Raw genomic sequence first — 23,224 nt, 5'->3', positions numbered from 1 at the left:
CTCCCTTTCTCACTCAAATAAAGAGGAAGTATGCAGCAGTGGAGGCCGTGCTGCACAGGAAGTGACATCTGAACCATATCCCACTTCCTGTCTTCACAGCTCTGCGGCTGTGCAGTCTGCACGATAAGAAACAAGCTGACGGCTACAGAACCAGAAACAGATAATGTGCTGAGAGGGTCGTTCTCACGCACTCGCACGCAAGCTGGCCAGACACCGACATCTGAAGGACACATAGTTCAGGACACAAAAAAATGTCTTGGTGTCATTTAGGTGACATTTTTTGTTTGCAATCTTTTTTACTTTTCCAAAATGCCTAATAATGTGAATAATGTTGAAAAGTGAATTTTGTGAATACGATGTCTGTAAATACCATACGTCACATGTGGAATTGGAGAACCTCATAAAGGACACGTTACTAACCTCACACTGAGATGGTGATCTCACACTGTCAGGGTTCTGAGTTTGAATGCTGCCCCCTGCTCTGTGTGTGTGCGGTTTGATTGCTCTCTCTCTCTGTTTGTGCTTATTTTCTTTGGATACCCTGGGTTTCTCCACTGGGCATCCTGTCAAGGGTGTACCCCAGCCCCATGCCCTGTGACGGACTGGCATCCCGTCCAAGGTATACCCCAGCCCTGTGACGGACTAGCATCCCCTTCAGGGTGCCCTGCGTTTTGTTTTCCTGCTTTCATGTTCCTGTGTTGGTTCCGTATCTGGATGTGCACAGCATGCAGTCGGAGCACACGGGGGATGTTCTTATAGCCCCGAGAAAAAGAAAATGCACGATTGCAGTATGAACAACAGAGCCGGAAAAACTCTGCTTTGGGTAAAATGTAAATGATGAAATATAATTGTTGAGAAGTTTATGGTAAGCCTTTATACAGGTATTGTTTTCATTTTGTGTCACTCGCGGAAATTAAGCAGAATATCTGACGGCATGTAAATGTAAAAAGCACACACGCGTCTTCCAGGTGTTCTTACATTTGCCTAATAACGTCCGCAGTCCTTGGGCGGCGCACACAGAGTTAAGGCCAGCCCGGGTTTGACAGCTGGCGGGCGATGCGCATGCGCGGCGGGAGGAGCCGTAGCAGCCCGCAGCCAAGCCGAGCCGCACGGTGCTATGTCAGTGCGCAAGCGGCAGCGGCTTCATCCCAGCTCACCGACTAGCGGACCCTGAATGGCCCTGGTTACCGTACAGCGCTCGCCCACCCCCAGCGCCACTTCCAGCCCCGCCGTCTCGGTGAGTCGCCGCTCTTTGGCCCCCCACCATCTGTTTTCTTCGCTGTTTGTCTTTTGAGTTCCTTTCTGCTGCTTTTCAGCCTCCTCGGAGCACTCATACGCCAAATTGTGTCCTACGGTTATGCGCCTGCGCATGCGTGCTGATTATTACATTAAATTGTGATAATGTGATTTTTATTTCTCCTGTAATTAAATTTGCGAGTGATGCATCCTGCAGGGATTTTGTTGTAGAATAATGTGCTGTAACGGACCGTACTTTGAGGCAGTTTCATGCTGATGTAGTTCTGCGTGGAGAAAGCGCAGCTGGCGACCCCGCGGAACTTAGACCCACGTGAAAGTGAAGGTACATTTCCATGCCTTTCCGAATAGCGGAACTGGAATTTTGGGCGTGAACGTCAGTAAATTAAGCCGCACGTTGTTTAATCTGTGCGCGCCGTGAAACCGGTGGTAATCGCCAGTCCGCACCCGGCGTTCTTGCTTCCCGGCCCCGTTTCGTTTACGTAGCGCCACTGCTTTCCTTAGCTCTGCTCTTTCATCTTTAATATTCTGATGGCCAGATGTCTCCGCTATGGCATCGCTGACCTCCACACGCGAGCCGGTAGGTGCCGCGACACTCAGCCATGCTGCCTGTATGAAACTCCCCAGCAGTGATGGTCCCGGGCTCGCTGCGGTGAGCAGATATAACCGCCTGCCTGTGAAACCTGCTCCTTGTCTTTTTCCACCGGATGAAACGTTTCCATCTATCATTTTCGAGCGTCCGCTTTAGGGATATTTATGACAGCCCCCAATATGACCTACACGGGTTTTTTGTAACTTCTTTTTATTATAACGGCTGTCACTTTAGGGCGGACTTTTTAAACGCAAATATAAAATGCTGGGGTGGGACGGGAAAGTGTTTCAGAAGTTGGCCGACGCCGATCGGACGTACAGCGCCCCCCGCATCCTTCTCTGCCGGCTGGCCCTTTGTTCTGTGGTTTGAGGGGGGGCACGGGGATCCCGCATCCGCGCGGTGTGGGGACAGGGGACAACAAGGGACAGCGCTGTCCTTTTTCCCTCAACATTTTCTTTGCTCAGTTTTTTTGTGTGAATTTTGTGAGTTTTGTGTGAATAACTTTGACAATGACTACTACTAAGTATGTGACGGCGAAAAAAGTGAGACAGTATAATTTTTTAGCTGTATGTAGTGTGCATATGAATAGGCGTACGTTATAGAGGGACGTCATTCATATGCATGAGCTGTTTAATGTTGCAGTCCAGCTCGGAGTAAACTGACTGATTTTTGTAGTGTTCCGACAAGGACATCAGCACTGAACCTGTCGTATCTTCAAAAAAATAGCACAGGTGTCTGGTTAGTAAGCTGCCTGTTTGTTCCTCTCTCTCTATTTCTTTTTTTTTGGGGGGGGTTAGTTATTCTGAAAGCCATTTAAAACCGAAAGAAGAACTTTATTTGTCCAACAGGACTTCCCAGAGGCAGGGGAAGTATTGACTGAACTCTGTACATTGTACTCAAATCCTCCTTCTTGCTGTGGAGTTGGGGGTATTGTGAGGGGGTGCCGATGTTTAACATTGTAGCCTACAGGATTGGGGGACCAGGAAGAGCTGCTGAATGGAGTGAGGGATACAGTAATCTTCCTGCATACCTTAGATTCCCACAAACTCCACTGATGTCTGGCAAACATACAACTTTACTCTGAAAAGAAAAACATGTTTTTCTATAGTGCAATTTTTCAAAGCTCAACAGTTGTTGCCATTCTCCTCTACGTGTTCTTGGGTGATAAATCGCTAGCTCACAAATGTTATTATAAAAGTATATGAAAAGAGATTAACTGAATTCAAAGAGCTAAGGGCTGAAGTTCATGCTTGGCTTGCACTATAAATCCTATATTATGATTTGTGACGTCAAACTCAGAAATTACATCTTATTTTTCATATTTCTACTGGGTTTGGGATTCCATCTGAAAATATGCATGGAATTTTGCAAATATTACGTCAGACAGTGTTCTGTTGTTGTACAAACGGCAGCTATGAACCAAAAAAGAATCAGGTTATGTAAGTGGATGAGCTTATTCCCCTTGGGGTCCTTAGAGGACCAGCTGCCTGGCATATGACCTTAACAAGGAGCCGACACAAGCTGTCTCATGAAATGCCTGGAGAAAAGATTTGCTTTTTATTTAAAATTTTTTGTTATAATGAGTTTGAATTGCTGAATCTGTGGGTCTGATTTGGTTAACAATGCAGTAGGTGTTTTGGATATTTCCCGTGAACTCTTTTCAACGTTAACCTAAAATTTGAATCTTCATAATACTGGTCACGGTGTATCTGCATACAGCCCCTGTGTTCCAATCACTGTGAGACCTGACCTTGCATTTCGGTGTCTCCATAGCCGGAAGTCAGTGTCTGACTGCGACAGGCGTCTCCATATTCACCCGGCAGCCTCTGTTCACTGGAGGCTGAATAAGTCAGGTGGAAGCCCCGAGTTGCTGCATCCAAACCCTGCCATCAGCCTGTGTCAGGAACGCTGAACATCTGACCAGACTCTCTTACTCCTGATGCGGGCCAATGTAGCGCAGAATCTGCCTAGTAGCACGTAGAATCTCTGCTCTCACTGGCTTAGGTGGAAGCTGCCCGCCCCAGCCAGTGTGCGCTGACGTGGTTGCCGTGGTGACCAGCTTGCACATGCTATATGCATGATAGCTTGGTGAATACGGGTAGCATGGTCAAGTGGTTTGGGAGGGGTGTGTTTCTGTCTGTGTTTATTTGCTCGGTCAGTCTTCAGTAATGGTCTGAGGTAATTTTATTGGAAAGTGTGTAAATTAAAAGCAGGCGGAGCACGAGTGAGAGAGGTTGTGTGGTTCCTGAGTCATCTTTTCCTTGCCATTATAAAAATGCTAACTTTTATTTCTGAGATAGCATAGTTCCACAACCAAAGTCGTTTATCTAATTGTTGAAATGCAGTGGGCTTGTTTAGCTCTGCTCTGGCCTCAGGTTTCAGCAAAAATCTGAGGGTACAGTGTGTGTGTGTGTGTGTGTGCACTCTGTGAGTTTGTGTATGTCAAATGTGTGTGTTTGTGTATGTTTGTATGTACAGTGCTCACAGAAAGTCTTGAGATACTTGCTTAATTCTGTAATAATGTTGGAAATTTGACAAGCAATGCTTTAATGGATCTGCACATATCTTCCACACAGACATTTTCTTTTAAGCGTCATACTTTTTTTTTTTTTGACTGACTCATTCAGTTCTGTTTTTGCCATTTTGCTATTAATTGCAATTATAATCATTGGCTCCCAAAGCACTTCTAAACCCAAGTGTTTGGTGTTTTATGTTATTGCAAAGGTGTTACTAATTAAAAAGCACCAACTGAGATTGCCTGGCAGTGAACTTTTTAACTTGGAACAGCCTCTTTTAGAGCTAGAATTTGGGATTCAATTTATTAGTACTTCTAATGAATGTTTTACTTTAAAAAATCCAGATGTTTGTAATGTGATATATACAGTATTTGTAAACAAATGAGGGAAGTAATGATTTTCATTATAAAACCAATACATTTGCAACATTTTTACTGAATTAAGCAAGCGTTCCAAGATTTTCTGTGAGCACTTTGTGTCTGTCTGTCTGTCTGTCTGTCTGTGTCTTCAGTGCAGTGATGCGTACACAGGCTGTGCAGCAGCAGGTGTCAGACAGGCTGAGGAACCTGCCTTGCAGGCTGGAACTGAAGCAGATACTTAAAGCCTCAGTGAGGTATATGGCCTTGAGATGAGGTGAGGCTGGCTTTGGGGTTAAAGTCAGCAATAAGGAAGCCAGCATGCCAACGCGGCTTGTCATTGTTTGCGTGTTTGTCTGTGCATGTGTGTCTGTCTGTCTGTGTGTTTGTGTGTGTGTGTGCGCGTCTGTGTGTGTGTGTGTGTGTGCGTGTCTGTGTGTGTGTGTGCGTCTGTCTGTCTGTGTGTTTGTGTGTGTGTGCGCGTCTGTGTTGTGTGTGTGTGTGTGTGTGTGTGTGTGTGTGTGTGTACATCACGTCTCTGAGCTCAGCTCTCTCTCTCTCTCTCTCTCTCTCTCTCTCTCTCTCCCTCCCAGGAGGTTGACAGTGGCGAGGAGGACCGCCGATCCCAGCCCCGGAGGTAAGCCTTCCTCACCAGCCCGGTCTGACCCAGGGGCCAGTAAAGACGTTAGCAAAGCTGTTGCAAAGTATAGTAGAGTCTCTAGCACCAGCACACAGCTGCACAGTACATTGCTCCCAGAGGGTTTATGTTCAGCAGTACACCGCGCATTTGTGCATTAAAATGAACATTGACTGAACATCCGATGCACTTATATTATTGGCCGCCAGGGGGTGCTGTCGACCACTGCTGAGCCGTCCACCGGCATGTGGCAGTAAAGATTTTTTTTTTTAATTTTAAAGATCCCACATTTACTGATTGCTACGGAGCCCCTAAGAGGTCAGGGTGGGAAAATATTTTTTATATAGTTTTGCGGTCCCACGTGCTAGTTTTCCAGATTTACTTACCGGCATATTTTAATTAGCATTAACAATGTTCACCTTCAACAGCCCAGCTGTCTTGCTTAAAGTCACTGGTGATGAATGGACACAGTGCAGGTATTAATAAACACATATAAAAACACATAATATTAAAGTTACATGCTGTACATTGTCCCCCATAGGTTAATGCTTAAAGCACACTTTACAGGATATGTCCATATTATCTAGGCTTATCCTTCCCATTGGGTTGCAACAAATACAAGTGGGCAAGTGTAGTGGGATTGCAAACCTATTTCAAAAAATATTTTCCCACGCTGACCTCTTAGGGGCTCCGTATTTTGCCATCACAATGTCTAATGCCGATGAAAATAGAGAAGCGACACGTTTCCTCACTAAGTGCAGTATGTTTAAAATTTAGTATCAATTTTACAAGTCCTTAGGAAATCTACCATAATGAACGTTAATGGCCTTTTCAACATGTTTTAACTTTATTCTTAAAAATCAATAAAAATTGGTTTAATACGTTTTCTGTGGTTTCCATTGTTAGTAAATACTGCAGGCGGTCTCGAAGTTGTGTCTCACTGAATCTTTACCAGCATTTATCCAAACATACTGACTCGTTTTCAAGCTTTGAATATGGTTACAAGATGTGACACCGGTATGTGTTTTCGAATTGATGTTACATATTTTCGCAGCAAGGCTGGGCCACCCGACGCGTATCTCTATTCGCTTGTCATTATGAAATACGACTGGGAGCAAACAGCACAAACGCAATTTGGTGCTCTTGGCAAAATGTTTGTATGCAAATAGAAACGATTGTTTAGTAACAGTCATTTAAACAGAACGTCCTGGAAAACTGACTAGTGGAGGCTGACATCGGCAGGTCACCTGTATTGGTCCTGTCCATCCTTCCATTTGCTGAGGGGGGGGGGGGGGGGGTGGTCCGGAGCCTATCACAAGGCAGGAAACAACCCAGGATCGCAGGACACACTCACACGCCATTCACTCACACCTACAAGCAATTTGTAACTTCAATTACCCAGGAGTACCCAGAGGAATCCCCTGCCGACACGGGGAGAGCATGCAAACTCCACACACAGGGACCCATGGTAGAGACTTGAACCCTGGTCCCAGAGGTGTGAGACCTCAGCACTAACCATTGCAGCACTGTGCCACCCTATAACAGTACCTCTAAACCATAAAACGTGCTTTTGTGGAGCACAAGTCTCATGGTCACTGGTCTTTCCTTTAAAAAAAAACACCCCCTGTGCTGCCCCAGAGCTGCGATAATGCAGTGCGCAGTGTGCCTGAGTGTGCGTGTGTGATTCTCCACTGGAGCTGGGCGCCAGTAGCAGATAGCAGAGGCATTATCTTCAACCATGACTCATGTTGCTGTTTGTATCCAGTCTGCGTCCGATGAAAATCTTTTTTTTTTTTTTCCAAAAAATGTGTTTTAGTGGTAAAAGGAAAAGCAACTTCTTGACTGCAAAACAGGAATTATAGTAATGCTGCATGTATCTGGCATGGCTGTTATTAACGTCACTGTGTCTGTCGGTCACCTCCGGCGTCACCTAGATTATCTAATCATGCGTGAGGGTGTGTGGCAGAAGTGCTTCGCTATTGCTCAACTTTACTGGATATCCCCACGCAGCTGTAATACATGTGGGTATGGATGGCTGCCTGTCATTCCTCGGGGGCAGGAGTGATGTCATTTCCTGTTGGACTGCAGTAAGCACACACATGTGCGTGAGAGTATTGTGAAGCGTATGAAGCAGGACCCCTCCGTCTCTGGCAGTGGGGCGACCTTGTGCCTTATGTAACATGGCACCAAAATTAACTGTGTTATGTGTATGTATGGGGGCAGGGGCCGGTATCTATTGGGGGGGGGGGGAGTGTGGGGACTCGTAGAGTGAGACCAGCTGTTTATTTTAGGTATGACCTGTTTTATTGTGCAGTTCAAGTCCTTGTTAGGAAACTGGTATTACCATGACAATCCCTGCACCACCCTGCCCCCCCCCCACACTCGGTGTGGCTGTCGTCTGCCCAGGCTCCTCTACTTATCTGCTCCATGAAAGCAGCGATCCAGACCGCCGGGCTCCCGGTGAGAACGTGGCAGACCGCACAGGGCCGAGTGGAATTCGCGACGGATGGAATGTACCACTCGAAATTTAGGGCGGAGAGGGAGGGCCGTGTCCCGGTGCACACACGTAGACACACGCACGCACATGCACGCACACACACGCATACGCTGGGTGCCTGACCTCTGATTCCATTCAGGAGCCAGCAGAGCAGGTTTTACAGGCCGTCACACAGATCCGCCGGTCTGGCTGCATCTGTACCCCTGGCATCCAGGTTAGACCTCCTCTCCCCTGCTAGGTGTGTGTGCGCCTGTACGGTGCAGTCTGGCTCCTGCCTAGACCTCCTCTCCCCTGCTAGGTGTGTGTGCGCCTGTATGGTGCAGTCTGGCTCCTGCCTAGACCTCCTCTCCCCTGCTAGGTGTGTGTGCGCCTGTGCGGTGCAGTCTGGCTCCTGCCTAGACCTCCTCTGCCCTGCTAGGTGTGTGTGCGCCTGTGCGGTGCAGTCTGGCTCCTGCCTAGACCTCCTCTCCCCTGCTAGGTGTGTGTGCGCCTGTGCGGTGCAGTCTGGCTCCTGCCTAGACCTCCTCTCCCCTGCTAGGTGTGTGTGCGCCTGTACGGTGCAGTCTGGCTCCTGCCTAGACCTCCTCTGCCCTGCTAGGTGTGTGTGCGCCTGTGCGGTGCAGTCTGGCTCCTGCCTAGACCTCCTCTCCCCTGCTAGGTGTGTGTGCGCCTGTGCGGTGCAGTCTGGCTCCTGCCTAGACCTCCTCTCCCCTGCTAGGTGTGTGTGCGCCTGTGCGGTGCAGTCTGGCTCCTGCCTAGACCTCCTCTCCCCTGCTAGGTGTGTGTGCGCCTGTGCGGTGCAGTCTGGCTCCTGCCTAGACCTCCTCTCCCCTGCTAGGTGTGTGTGCGCCTGTGCGGTGCAGTCTGGCTCCTGCCTCTCTCTGATTCATGTCCCCCTCTCGCTTGCTCGCCACTTCCTTCGTCTCCAGTTGCTTCCCTGCCAGTGTGTTTGGGGGGTGGCCCAGCGGATGATGCCATGTCAAACTTGTGGTTGCTGTAATCCACCACACACCCCCCCCCAGCACCACCACTATTGCCTGTGTATGGCAGTGCACAGGGACATGTGTCCCCGCCCAGCAGAGGCCTCATTGCGTTTGTCACAAGATTGTGTTTGGGGCCGTGGTCACATTTTGACCCCCCAGCCTCCTCCCCCCCCCCCCCCCGCCCCTCCAACCCGGAGAATGGGAAACAGCTGTCTCTCAGTGTAAGTTGAAAGTGTGCTGGGGGTAACTCAGGGAGGACTGAGAGGCACAACACCGTGTCTCAACCCTTCCCTCAAAAATCTTGCAACACTACCGGCATTGCAAAACGAGAATACATGCAGAAAAACCACAACAAGCACTGACGTAGAGAGTGATGAAACTCCTACAGACTGCTGAATGCAAAACGCAAGTCAAGATGAAACATGAGAGCGGCGAGCTGTGTTTATTCTGTGGTAGTCAGTATTAGCAGATCATGTGTGTTGTTATAAGACTAACTGACCATTATTGGTAACCGGAGTGTGTGACCAAAGAGTGTCAGGCTTTGGTGTCTGGTGCTATAAGAGAGGGCTACATCTAGTTATGGTTTTACACCTCTTCTGTGTCAGAAAGCTGCCATCCAGCAACCTGTATCATTTCGTCTGTTTTTTGTCTGCTTTCGCCCATTTTCGTCTGCTCTTGTTTTCATCTGCACTTGCCTGTTTTCATCTGCTTTCTCCCTTTTTCATCTGCCCAAGCCTATTTTCTGCTCTGATTGTGTGTGTTGTCTATGTCAGCATCAGCTCCCCTGAATCTGCAAGGCCCTGAGTTTTCTGGCTCTGTTTCCCAAAGGGGCCCCCCTCTTAAAGCCTATAGGAGGTACGTAACCTGATTTGCCCCAGTAATGCACCCAGTCACATTAAATGAGTTGAAACGCTGTAAAATCCCACCAGCTGAATGTGTGCCTGCCTGTCTGGGAGGGCGGCCAGTGTTTGCCGGGTCTCCAGGGGCAACGGAGCGAACATCCTCCATTTCTTTATTTATTTCTTTGGCTCAGTAATGAACTTCAGCTGGACCTGGTCCCGTGCCATCAATGTCACAAGTCACCTTTTTGAGGCCACCAAGCACCTCCGATGTACATCCTCCCGATTTTACAAGTTGAGCCTCTTCATCTGCAGGGTTCTGGCGGGGCTGGGGACGCGTCGCACTCGTTGGGAAGACGCCTCCCCACACAGTGGCAGGTCCACACACTTGCTTCTCCTGTCATTTCATCACATTCATTTGCCTGAGGCCATTCTCGGTTAAGCAGAATCCCAGAGCTGTCTGTGCAAAGTGGCTCCTGATTGGATGGCTCGTGGCAGGCCTATTGTTAGGCTGACGCAGGAGAGAAATCCTGTAGGTCTCTCTCTCTCTCTCTCTCTCTCTCACACACACACACACACACACTCAACATTGTCAGAAAACAAGGATCCTGGACTGCAGAGACATGCAGTTCCAGACTCGTGTTGCTGCAGTGTTTCATGCTGACAGACCCACAGCACGCGTGTCCCTGTCTGGCTTTGCCAGGTCCCAAGCCTGCTCCGGTGCTCCACCAACAGCACCAGGAAGTAAGTGGAGCCCAGTGGAAATCCAGTCTGGACTGGACTGGGGCCAGTGCGTCTGGCACTGGGTTGAGGGAACCCCGGCAAGCCTGTACACTGGATCACATAAAAATCCTGCGGTTAACCTGTGTGATACGTCAGACTGTGCCTTTGATCTCTGCTCTGCTTTATGAAAGGAAAACTAATCACCAAACTAGTTCTAAACAGTCTACCAGTAACATACTTTTCTTTAAATGTGTTAGAGGTGTGATGCACAGGTTTGTGCCTTGTAAATATCCTGTGCCTGTGTACGAGAGCCAGTCTGCTTCCTATCAGACGCTGAGCTGCTCTGTCTGGCGCCATCGGCCCATATTTCCCTTAAATGTGGGCCTTTAAGTGTTTAACATAGATTTGAATCCTGAATTTAAGTCCCGCTAAACGCTGGTGGATGTCTGCTGCTGAATTTACATCGGTACACTTTTCGACCCGCTTTCAGATACCTGCTCGATGCTCCCAGGATTTCATATTGGGGAGGTTTGTGTTTGAGTGTGTGTGAGGGACTGTTTATCACTTTGAGTGGATTTAAACTGGGTGCCAATTGAACGATGCAAGCAAATAAGCATTTGGTAATTACGCATTCCATGGAGGGAAAAAACCTTTATGTGCATAGCTCATGTTTCAGTCTGCCGTGTTGTTCATTTTATATAAAACATGAGCCAGTGGAGCTGAGCCACTGCTGCGGAGGGTGCGTCGTAGGGACTCTCAAACTTTGTGAGCGCTTCCCCTTCGTCGCTGCAAAGGAGCCGGCGGCGTCGTGTCTCTCCAGGCCCCTTGACCCTAGGCGGGTCCCCGCCAAAGCACATGTCTGCGGCTCCTCCCTCCCGCTTCGCCTTTACGCAGCAGATACAAGCGGCGCAGTCTGTCTCCGGGAAGGCATGTGAAGCCAGTGGAAAATACCGATCCGGTTTACCCAGCTGATTGTAAACGTGTTTATTTTATTTAAGGAAGATATAGCTAATTTTGGTGCCCTTAGTCTGTGCCTCCGTGTTGGCATTTACACTGCTACCCTGGGCAACTATATGTTGACACAGCAAACTGGAAATAGTTCGAGGTTTATACGTACGTTTTTTTTTCTTCTTGATAAGTCGAGTCGGATCCGCTGTTTCTCACCTCGGTTGACTTCGTCTCGTCTCTCTCTGTTTGAGTTGTTGTGGTTTATTTGGCAAGAAACCCGGATTGCCTTTAAAACGTGGATATAAAACAATTGATCGATACAGAATATCTTTATCGGATACATACTGTAGTGGGAAACTTTTTTTCAACGGGATTTAAACTGTTGTACATATAAATATAAGGCGGAGTTTTGCACCGGATCGCCGGCGTCCCCGGTCTCCCATTTTGCTGACTAGTCGCACTCCTCGGTCCATGAGAGATGACTGGTGCGGAGTGAGCAGAACCTCGTCTCGGGCCCCGGGCCCCATGACCCTGGGTGGCTTGACTGCTACGAGGCGCTCCGCGGCGGCGGGCTCCTTCTGCTCCTGCTGCGGGGCCAAGATGATGCCGTATTTCTGCGAGAACGCGGTGGTGTCTCACAGCCAGATCAACCAGATGTAAGTACCTCTATTCTGAGTACCGGGCACACGCTCAAAAACAAATCTCTTAGCTTAAATCTATTGACATTGAATCTACATTTAAAACATTAAAAGATCTTTCCTATAGCCTACAAACCCAAGTCAGAGTGCATTTAATTCGTGTGTGATTAGAAGAAATGAACAGCTGTACAGTACAGACGGGCACATGCGGCGTTGTTTTTATCGGCACCTGACAAAGTGTGTTTCTCTGCGGATGCTTTGCCCAGACTCGTGTTCCCTCCCGTACTGTATGCGGCTAAAATCCTGTGAAGTGTATCATCGTGGTATTTCTCGGACAGCGGATGTGATGGCGTTTAGCTGAACTTCCTCCCTGTTGGGAAAGAACGTGCGTGGGAGTCCGGCCGCGTGCCGGGAGATGGGAGGCGTCTGACTGGGAAGCTGGCATCCCATCCGAAATGCACGTCAGTCCGTTTAAACTAAATCCACTTATGCTCCCCGCCCCTTTGTCTTTGTTAGAGTTTTTTAATCTGTTGTACAGAATAATGAAAATCGGAGAATATTTGGCGACGTCTTATGATGTATTTTGTTGAGCGTGTGTTTTTAAATAAAGGTTTTTTTGAGACATTAAGTAAGCAGACCGCGAGGAACTTAGGTACGTATTGTATTACACAAACATTCAAGCAGACGAACCATTAAAGGTCAGCTGTTTACAGTGCCTGGTGCAGATTAACACGGGTGTTGCTGTCAGCATCACCGCGTCCCTGATCCGCTTAGTGTCTCCGCAGCGTGTGGCGCTGCCGTCTCTCAGCACGTTTCCTCCCGCAGTGACACTGGTCCAGAGACCTGTACCCGGGCTCGGTCCTTAATGGCGATGAGTCACTCCGTAACGAGCACCCAGAACATATGTCATGCAAGGTTTTCAGCCGCCCCCCCCCCCATACTCTGCCTCATTCCTTAATTAAATGATTGAATTGATTGTATGAGATTTATGCTCTTTCTAAAGTGTTGCTATCAATCGGTAAAACAAACCTTCAGTTTCTCAAGAGAATCTGAGGGGAGTCTAATCCTCTATGAATATTCTGCGGGGGTGTTGCTCTGTGGCCATTCACTGGTGTGTGCCCCCACCCTGGTCGCTTTCGTAAGAAATGTGCAAACTTCCTGGGTCGTCGTACACTTGGTTGATGGAACGTGAACTGGGCGTGGACTCCCCAGGGATCCTCTGACCTGCGTCATCGGGCAACTGCACCTGGTGGCCTGAGGCGTTCAGCCCGCTCCTGTGTCTGAGTTCCGCGTGCGATTACCCGGCTCGACTCTGAGCTGGAGGCCCAGCCTGGAAGTTTGAGGCACAACCTGCATGGTGTGCAAGCGCAGATGCTGAGTAAGGGTGTGTTTGTGTGTGTGTGTCCCTGCTGATCCAAGCATACCGATGGCCCTAATGAATTTACCAGTGTGTTTTATAGATTGCTAAGATCAAATCAGCACGCTCCAATTTTTTCCCACATACTTAAGCATTTTTTCCCCCTGAAGTCAGCCCTCCATGCCGGGTAGCAGGGATGGCAGGAATCAGCGCTCGCCGGAGTCTAAGGAGGGGAAGAAGCTCTAGGGAAAAATCAGAGTGGAGAGAAGGTTTCCGGAAAGGTGGAAGGTCTAAATACGGAACAGTCGCGCTCCTCGTAATTTGTGACGGGACGTAGCATAGCCGCAGGAAGTGTTACTCGGAAACCAACATTGTTTCCAGTGATTGAAGCTGGTCCAGTGCGGTAACAGTGGCACATATGAGTCTGAGAGCAGCATGTTTGTGTTGGACTGTGAAAGCGCTCGCCTCTCAGTCCAGCCTTGCTGTGTCCTCTCAAGTGCCAGTAGGTCACCCCTTTCCGTATTTCCTTGTCCGTGAATCTCCCTGGGAAATTCCCCCTCTCCTCCTGAGAATAGTCATATTTCTCTGATTGGCCAAGGAGCGTCTGGACCAGACCAATGAGCAGAAGTGGGGAGGGGGGGGTCTTGTTCTGTAGCAGCTTGTGAGGTCCTTGTAGGCTGAGGTTCTGGCCAGTAAGAGGCCAGTTCTGGTCATGGGTCCCTCTGGGTGTTTAATTTATCTCCCTCTGTTGGCCCCTGGGCCATTTTGAGTTTGTCATGAGTTGTCTCCCAGGGCGATATAATTCCACGCTCTTCGTTTCTGGTGACCACCCCCCCCCCCCCGACCTGCCCTACTTCCACTATATTTATCTTCTTTCCCTGTGGCTGACTAATATGGGCAGGAGCAGGTGGGGGTAGAGAGGTCCCACGTCTCTGCTAGTCAGTCTCGCCCCATCCATAGTGATGACTGAGTCTGTGCCCTAACAAGTCCCGTCTGTATATGATGCCAGTTTAACCTGTGGTGCGTCGGATTGGCCACATGTTGTCAGTCACTGCCTGCTTTAGACCAATGGGAGCCAGCAGATGGCCAGAGAAGGGGCAGTTGTCAGTGACCGCTCACTGTGATTTTCGAGATGGGGGATGCCTTTGCACGGCTGGGCTTTGGAGAGCTGAAAATGGGTCAGTAAAATAAAAACCTTGCTTGCCCCTTTACATCCAGGGATGACCTGGCCTTCTGTGTCAGTCATGGGATCCATTTCTTTGGGTCTTACCACCTGCTTGTTGTGCAGTCATACTGAAGCTGATTGTTAAACAATTATACAGTTCGGAAAGAGACCAGGAAATGAATGCAGAACAAAATACTGTCATGTTAAACCGGACCCCATCTTTATTAAACTAGCCGTCCACCATCTGTCAGTCATGACCTCTGAGTTTTAGGTGATCGTATAGAACAACAGGAAGTGGGGGAGAGGACAACAGGAAGTGGGGGCCAGGGTCGGGTTTTGGCACCGGGAAGGGGATTATGGTATTGTTGACTGTCCCCACTCTGGGTGTGACAGCTGTGGTTTGCAGCACTTCATATTGCCTCATTTCCTGAATGTGACTTCTGAGAAGTGGACCTTGCTGAGGATGCTGGACACCCTTCTTCTGGTTATTTGTTAGTTTTGCAATTTTTCATTCTCGGGCAGTACAGTGCCACTGGTAGCATGGGGAGGTGAAGGAGACCGACTGGAGACCTTCAGGGCGGGTTGTGCTGGCACCGGTCCGCAGTGGAAGGAGCTGCCAGAGGCACTGAGGTTTCTGGGTCAGCGCCACGAAGGGCCCTTCTGCTGTACCTTTGAGCCAGGTGCTTATCCCAAACGTCCTCTGGCTGCGTAAATGGAAAAATACGCAAGACGTGCAGGAAAAGCAGATGGATGGAGCAAATGAATGAAATAATATGGAGCAGTAAGCTTTGGCCCTGCATGTGTCACAGGGACGGATACTGGCAGGCTCTGTGTTGGAGGCGCGTGATGCAGCTTCGCCCTTGGGTTGGTCCTGGCTGTGGAGTGAGGCGGTGCTGTTATGCAGGTCTGTGTAGAAGGCTGTGGAATAGGGCCCCTCCCCCAGCAAATCGTGGTGTGCACCCTCCGTGGACCAGCTTTATGGGACAGAAACAGCCAGTGAGGATGGGGGGTGCAGGGCGGAATGGGGGGAGTGCTGATTTTCTCTGACTGTCCCCCGCCCCGCTTTTCTCAGCATCAGTGAGAGCTTCCTGACCGTAAAGGGTGCGGCCCTCTTCCTGCCCCGTGGACATGGCTCCTCCCCTTCCTCTGTGTCGCACATCACACAGCGCTGGAACAAACACACAGGTAACCATGCCGACGGCTAGTCGCGGTACAAGTACGCCGCTGTTGGGTATTTTAGTTCAGGCAGATTTTCATGTCAGCTATGACAGAAAGATTAGCAGTACAGGATACTGTCAGGGTGAACGTGTACAGTCAGCTTTCGCAGGGGTGTTACATTGAGTTGGATTGTAAGAACAGTCACTCTGGATGGCGCCTACTTGAGGAGCTTTCCGAATGGGTTACGCTTACCTAAGATGCTTTCTGATTGGATGGTGCATACCTGTGGAACTTTCTGATTGGGTGGTGCATACCTGAGGAGCTGTCTAATTGGGTGGGTGGCGCTTACTATAAGAGCTCTCTGATTGGGTGGGTGGCACTTGCCAGAGGAGCTCTCTGATTGGATGTCATTCTCACCGCCCCTTATGTGGTCCCTCAGGTGACCTCCAGCAGCACCTGCAAACCATGTTCACTCTGCTGCGTCCAGAGGACAGCATCCGCCTGGTAAGTCACCCCCCGCAGCGTTTGCCGAGGTCGCTGCTGGCCTGGTCACATGCAGAAATGAGCTGTTATAATACCCCCCGCAGGCGGTGCGGCTGGAGAGCTCCCACCCCCAGTGCACGCGCTACATGGTGGTGGTGTCCACCAACGGCCGCCAGGACACCGAGGAGAGCGTGGTGCTGGGAATAGACTTCAGGTCCAGTGACAGGTCAGCTGGTCTGGGGGGGGGGTGCCTTATCTGGCAGCTGAGTGTGTATGTGGGTGTTATCTGAAGGCTGCGTGCGTGTGTGTCTCTTATCTAACGGCTGTGTGTGTCTTACAGCGCGTGTACTATTGGCTTGGTGCTGCCCCTGTGGAGCGACACGCTAATTCACCTGGATGGAGACGGGTAAGTAATCATCCCTGTCAATCTCTCTGTCTGCCTGCCAGCCTACCTGTGGCAGTGTGTATTTCACTGTGTGTGTGTGTGTGTGTGTGTGTGTGTCTCTGCGTCTCTGACAGTCTGCCAGTGTTTTTGTCTCTGTCTTCCAGTGTGTCTGTCTGCTATTGTCTTTCTGTGTCCCTGGCCCTGTTCACATCTGGTATTGACATGCGTCCTGGGTGTTCCGATCACAAGTGGACAGCAGTAATTACCAGTGTGAACGCACCCAAAACACATTGAAAACGCACTGAGATCCGATTGCACAAGCCAAATTTGGAGGTGGTCTGGGACGCATATGGCCACATTCTTATAACAGTGTGAATGTGTCCCGCATTGAAGGACTTCCTGTTCGGCTGACGTCCACGTGTGACCAGAAGTACGTACGCATTAAACGTGCAAACAGTATTTAACACGTGATTTTTCAGAATGTATGTCAGTGCAGGATGGGCCGGTGTGTAGTAAACTGCATTGGGTACAACAACATCACCAAAAAAATAAGTTTGAATCTACTGGGAAGTTGATTTCATATCGGACTGTCGCAACCTACATATAAAGAGTGACCCCCTGGACTTCGAGGAACCTGGGGCAGGGATGGGGCAGGACAGGGTGGAGACTTTCTGATCATTGTAATTCAATCATCTTCCTTATCACCCTAGAGGTGCCGACTGGAACCCCCATTCTCTCCCTGGCTTCCCCCCTGATCATTAATAGCTAACACTGTCTGTATTCACACGATCAACCAAGAACATTGGGACATCTTTACTACTTTTCCTTACAGCGTCAGGTGTGAAAGGGCGTGTTTAACGCTGTCCGCTTGCGATCGCTTCACCCAGGACACGCGTTAAGGTCAGGTGTGAAAGGGCGTGTTTAACGCTGTCCGCTTGCGATCGCTTCACCCAGGACGCGCGTTAAGGTCAGGTGTGAAAGGGCGTGTTTAACGCTGTCCGCTTGCGATCGCTTCACCCAGGATGCGCGTTAAGGTCAGGTGTGAAAGGGCGTGTTTAACGCTGTCCGCTTGCGATCGCTTCACCCAGGACGCGTGTTAAGGTCAGGTGTGAAAGGGCGTGTTTAACGCTGTCCGCTTGCGATCGCTTCACCCAGGACGCGCGTTAAGGTCAGGTGTGAAGGGAACGGAGCCTCTGACACTCTGCCCTCTTTCTCTTACAGGGGTTTCAGTGTGTCCACAGTCAACAGAGTCCACATCTTCAAGCCTGTATCAGTGCAGGCCATGTGGTGAGCTTATCACCCTGCCCCTGTTCCTCTACCCCCACGTCCTCCCCAGCGCCCTCATAGAACCCGCATGCCCCCTGTCCTCAGGTCCGCGCTGCAGTCCCTCCACAAGGCCTGCGAGGTGGCTCGCTGCCACAACTACTACCCAGGCAGCCTGTTCCTCACCTGGCTCAGCTACTACCAGAGTCGCGTGGCCTCGGAGCAGACCTGCATCAACGAGTGGAACGCCATGCAGGACCTGCAGTCGCACCGTGCCGACTCGCCCGTGCTCTTCACCTACGTGTGAGTGACCGCCCACCGAGGGTCTAAATGTAGCAGCACTGATTTACTGATGGGGGGGGAGGACAGGCAGGGGCAGGTGGTTGGGGGGGTCGCTCTTAGAGAGAGTGTCAGAGACGGCATGTAGGGCGCTGAAGTTATATTTACTAGAGAGAAAGTCCGAGTCCTGCTGCCAGGGAGTGACATGGGGACAGAATGGATTCTGGGCCCCCACTTTGGAGTGAAAAGTTCTGTCAGAATATTGTACGGAATATCATAGGCTGGGTGGAAGAGAGGAAGTACAGGGAGGAATGTGGAGTGAAGGACAGTGTTTTAGGAGCTGTGCAGGGGGGACCTTACCTTACCGTGCTGGGGGACCTTACCTTACCGTGCTGGGGGACCTTACCTTACCGTGCTGGGGCTCCTTACCTTACCGTGCTGGGGCTCCTTACCTTACCGTGCTGGGGCACCTTACCTTACCGTGCTGGGGCTCCTTACCTTACTGTGCTGGGGCACCTTACTGTGCTCTACATGCTGCCGTTCCCTTGTTCCTGCTCGTGTGGCTTTCTCACACACAGCTGTCTCAGTAGTGTAACTCGGCTCAGGAAGTGTTTATCTAAGTGTCACTGTGGTTAGGGGTGTGGTCGTTTGGGAGTGCACAGGGTGTAAATATGTAAATATATTGATAAGGCAGTGTGACTGGTCTGCAGGCCAACGGAACGTGAACGTACTGAGAGGCTCATCAAGATGAGGCTGAGAGAGATCATGATGCAGAAAGACCTGGAGAATGTCACCTCCAAGGAGGTGGGTTTGGCTCCACCCCTGTTCCCCGCCAGCCCCTCCCCGAGGCCTTGTCCTCTTCCTTGCTGCATATCTCCTCACACTCATGGTTGGGTTAGCAGAGTCACAGGTTCAAAACCCCCCTCCCTGAGACTTCCACTTTCCTTCATTGACTGATCTGCCCCCTGCTGCCCAGATACTGAATTCACAGGCATTATTTTAATGATGAGTTAATGTGCTCTCCCACTGGCTAAACCTGCCCGTCCCCCCCCCCAGATCCGCACTGAGCTGGAGATGCAGATGGTCTGTAACCTGCGTGAATTTAAGGAGTTCATTGACAACGAGATGATCGTCATCCTGGGCCAGATGGACAGCCCCACGGAGATCTTTGACCACGTTTACCTGGTATCTGCACCATGCGCTTCCCCCCCCCCGCCCCCCCCAGCATTCATTGGTGTCTGCAGGGACCGTCATGAATGCTGTCCTCTCTCCCGTTTGAACAGGGCTCCGAGTGGAACGCTTCCAATCTCGAGGAGCTTCAGAACAGTGGGTTAGTGAGCCGCCCCCCCCGCCACCATGTGGCTCTTCCTCTATGCATGTGGACCTGCTGCGGTTAAACACCCCCCCCCTTTCCCCCCCACAGAGTGAGGTACATCCTGAACGTGACTCGGGAGATTGATAACTTCTTCCCCGGCCTCTTTGAGTACCACAACATCCGCGTGTACGATGAGGAGGCCACCAACCTGCTGGAATACTGGAATGACACCTACAAGTTCATCTCCAAGGCCAAGTGCGTCCATCTGTCCACATGCCTGCTTGTCAATGCCCCCCCCCCCCCCCCACGCGTCATACCCCTAACACCCTCCTGTACGCACCTTAGGAAAGCGGGGGCCAAGTGCCTGGTGCACTGTAAGATGGGCGTTAGCCGCTCGGCCTCCACGGTGATCGCTTACGCCATGAAGGAGCACGGCTGGGACCTGGAACGCGCCTTCCACCACGTCAAGGAGCGCCGCGCCGTGGCCAAGCCCAACCCCTCCTTCATGCGGCAGCTGGAGGAGTACCAGGGCATCCTGCTGGCCAGGTGGGGGTGCTAATCGCCTCGCTTTTCTGTCGATCCCTCTCTCCCTCCGTCTCTCCCACACATTCCCTCTCCTCATCTTTCAGTTTCCATAGAGATGTCACAGATGCTTCTGGTCATGTGCTGTCAGTGGCTCCGGATTGTTGCGTGGGGCCCCACCCCCTACAGTATATTTGCCTCCACTCCTGGGTTTTTGTTTCCTCCGTTTTGTTCTGGCTTTTCCCGCTGTAACTTAGCTCTGCTGTGGCTGGTTTTTTTTGCATCCCTGATGCTGGTAAAGTGCTGTGTGACAGCTGTGTACAGGAGTGCCGTGAGGAGTGACACCCTCGCCGTTCCGGCTTTAAAGGACTTTGCTTCTCCCGTTTTCATTATGCAGCAAACAGCGGCACAACCAGCTGTGGCGCTCCCACTCGGACAGCGACCTCTCGGCGACACCACAGCGCCCCCGCAGGGTGCCCAGCAACAACAACAACGCTCTGCCCTCGCTGCCGCACTTCCTGGGGATGGCCGTGCTGCAGGCGCTGGCCGGGGAGGCCGCAGGGACCGTGGCGCCGGCAGACGAGAGCGAGCCCCCTGTCACGGGCAGCTCATCCGAGTCTAACAGCTTTGGCGGATCTGTGGGGACCCCATCCTCGCCGCCACTGGAGCGGCAGAAAGACCCCCTATGGCTTCCTCCGGCAAGTCCGCCTGAAGACGGGACAGGCGGCTCATCGCCGACACCCAACCCAGTGCTGCCTCTGCCTGTCCCTGGTCCTGCTGTTGAGCCGAAACTGGAAACCTCAGAACTGCAAATGGCGGCTGCCAGTCGGTCGCAGCCATCCACATATGTGCCTGAACAAAACTCAGAACCTCTTCCTGCATTTGAGCCTGAGCCTGCAGTTTCCCAAACCTCAGCCATAAGACCCAGCAAGTTGCTCATACCACAGTCTAAGGGCGAGCAGAATGGCAGCCCATCATCTGCTGGGACGCCCATGACAGTCAGCCCTCTTGGCTCGTCAGGGGGCAGTTTGCTCTTGGGTCCTCAGATCAGTGATGACAATAACAACCCCAGTGACACAGGTCTCACCGATGTCCCGGGGTCCTCCCACCTCAGTACGGATAGCATCGACTTCTTTAGTGCCCGGGAGAAGTTTCTTAGCCTGTCTCAGGATTCTCAGGCCTGCCTGCTAGCCGAACAGGCATCTCCCCGGACAGCTCATGCTAAAAGCCTCAGCCAGGACATGCAGCCTCTGCTGGAGGACCTCAACGGCATGCCAGGCCCCGAGAAGCAAGGCACGGTGAGCAATACTGGCAACCCTCGTGTTCTTTCCACTTTATTAGCAGTCAGAGGGTTACTGTGAGACAGTGCCACCTGCTGGAGAACACGAGTTTGCAGAATGTGTCTGAGTACAAGTTTAGTGTTGAGGTGTGTAATAATGCTTGCGCAGTTGTCCACTTGTGGCTGCTTTATGTCACCTTGTGTTAGAGGTTTAATCTGTGTCTGTGTTCCCCTTCTCCTCCCTGGCCCCCTAGCCTGAAGACGGCAGGGAATTTGCTTCTGAGATTAGTCCTGCCCCCTCAAGACCTCAGAAGGAGAATGGCGTCTCTGTTCGCCACATTGTCACTGAACTGGAGTCTGTGTCCTACACTGTGTCCCCTGTCAGCCAGCTGGGGCCCCGGGGCCCCCCTCAAGGGGAGGAGCCAGAGGTGGCAGGATGCCAGTCACCTTCCTCACATTCAGATTCCCCTTCCTTGCAGCCTCCTGATTTGCTGTCGGGTTCAGTGCGCCGTGCCACCAAACAGCTCGAGCAGAAACTGAAGCAGGAGCTGCATCCTTCTGGGCCATGCCTGCCCACCTCCCCCACGGCGATGGGGAGTGGCTCTGTCCCTGTCCCACAGGAGAAGGGGTGCAAAAATGGAGCATTTGTATGTCAGCGTGCAGGAATCCCTGACCTATATGCCTCCCATCAGCCCAACGTCACCGTGGATGGCCTGCTAGACTCAGAGCCGCTTCAGCTGACACTGCGCTTGGCAGGTGCGACGGAGCAGGAGACCAACACGGACGGCGAATTGGAGGAGACGCCCTGGCAGGCAGACCGACTGACGTGCAGCATCCAGGACCTGAAGAAGATCCAGGAGACACTGCGGGAGCTGCAGGCCTTCCTGCATGAGGCTGGAGAGTCAGGAGGCGTGGCCAAAGCCAACCCGGAAGTGCCTGATAGAGGGGAGGCGGAGCCTGACACAGACACCCTCCAGCTGAGAGCGGTGGAGCTGGAGGCCCGGATCCGGCAGGCAAGCCTGACCCCCCCGTCCTTGATGAAGCGCTCGGCCTCTCTGGCCGAACTGGATCGCCTGGAACTCTCCACCAATGACCTGAGCAACTGGGACCGCTGCTCTCCTCCAGCCCCTCCCAGCCCTTCACAGCCCCCGCTGGCTCCTGCGCCGCATGCCTGTCTCCACCCCACCCCGGACGATGCCTCCAAGAAGCAGTGTGTCCTGCTGCTGTGGCCCGACCCAGTGGTCTCTCTCAGGACTGAAGGTTCCCAGAACCCAGACCCTGATCCTGACAGCCCTCATTCGCCCCCCAACAGAGAAAGGGGCGGGGCACAGGATGCGTGCGTGGCAGTGCGGCTGCCACATGGCAGGACCCACCCCCTGCGGCGGCCCAGGAGGGCCGCGGACAAAAAGCGAGCAGCGGTGTTTGTGTACAACACCATGTGACCCATGTCATGTGACCCACCTCATGGCTCTAGTAATCGTGAAAGTGTATGGCCCACCTTCTGGAACGCTTAAGACAATCGTTCCCTGGGTTGTTAGACTGTCTGGTGGATGGGTGGGGGGGGGGGGGGGAGGTTTGCTGTGGGTCAGACAGATGTGTGTTGTGTGTTTTAGTCTGCATGTGTGAGATGCCAGTAGGTCTGCACTGTGGCAGTTACAAAAGAGAGAAAATCAGAAATGGGCGTGGTTTCTCAAAATGTGCACTTTACTCTGTGTTTTATGTGTTTTTTTTACATGGGGGACTTTTTAATACAGTCAGGGATAGCTTGTGTGTCTTATGTATGTAATGTACAGAAATGTCAGGTGTTCCGATTTTTATTTTAAAAGCTTTTTCTTTTTTTATTGTGCTTACACTGTGACTATTAAAGATCTAAAATTAAATAAATCTGGAATAATATTTATTTATAGTTTTAAGTTTGAAGTCCGCAAACTTCGCGTCACTCGGTGGCCACAAGGGGGCAGAAAAGCCGTGGCGTCTTGAGCACGTGCAAAATCGCGAGTCACGAACCCGGCTACTTTAAGTGCCTAATTTAAAA

At 51.2% G+C, this 23,224-nt stretch overlaps 1 protein-coding gene across 3 annotated transcripts; it reads left to right on the top strand.

Moving 5' to 3' along the window:
• Positions 1-1,043: 1,043 nt before the first annotated feature.
• LOC111860987 (uncharacterized) lies at positions 1,044-23,073 on the top strand. Of its 3 annotated transcripts, none has more exons than XM_023845216.2 (15): positions 1,044-1,237; positions 5,312-5,355; positions 15,578-15,690; positions 16,103-16,167; positions 16,251-16,372; positions 16,487-16,552; positions 17,753-17,818; positions 17,903-18,097; positions 18,784-18,877; positions 19,130-19,258; positions 19,357-19,403; positions 19,497-19,643; positions 19,734-19,934; positions 20,308-21,208; positions 21,444-23,073. In XM_023845216.2, the coding sequence occupies exons 1-15, from the start codon at positions 1,175-1,177 to the stop codon at positions 22,629-22,631; spliced, it is 3,441 nt and encodes a 1,146-aa protein (XP_023700984.1). In that variant the 5' UTR covers positions 1,044-1,174; the 3' UTR covers positions 22,632-23,073. The 3 variants fall into 3 exon arrangements, with proteins under 3 accessions (XP_023700984.1, XP_023700993.1, XP_023700975.1); XM_023845225.2 differs by lacking the exon at positions 1,044-1,237 and adding an exon at positions 1,677-1,834; XM_023845207.2 differs by lacking the exons at positions 1,044-1,237; positions 5,312-5,355 and adding an exon at positions 11,236-12,001.
• The last annotated feature ends 151 nt before the right edge of the window (positions 23,074-23,224 follow it).

The sequence above is a fragment of the Paramormyrops kingsleyae genome, chromosome 17 (genome assembly GCF_048594095.1).
Source record: "Paramormyrops kingsleyae isolate MSU_618 chromosome 17, PKINGS_0.4, whole genome shotgun sequence".
NCBI lineage: Eukaryota > Metazoa > Chordata > Actinopteri > Osteoglossiformes > Mormyridae > Paramormyrops > Paramormyrops kingsleyae.
The sequence above is the reverse complement of the archived record's forward strand: the minus strand, read 5'-3'. Positions and strand labels throughout refer to the sequence as shown.

Excerpts from the sequence above, each read along its gene's own strand:
- LOC111860987 (XM_023845207.2), top strand. The coding sequence starts at position 11,817 with ATGAGAGATGACTGGTGCGGAGTGAGCAGAACCTCGTCTCGGGCCCCG. Across the intron at positions 16,168-16,250 it reads CAGAGGACAGCATCCGCCTG|GCGGTGCGGCTGGAGAGCTC; the intron begins GTAAGTCACCCC and ends TACCCCCCGCAG. Across the intron at positions 19,404-19,496 it reads GAGGAGCTTCAGAACAGTGG|AGTGAGGTACATCCTGAACG; the intron begins GTTAGTGAGCCG and ends TCCCCCCCACAG.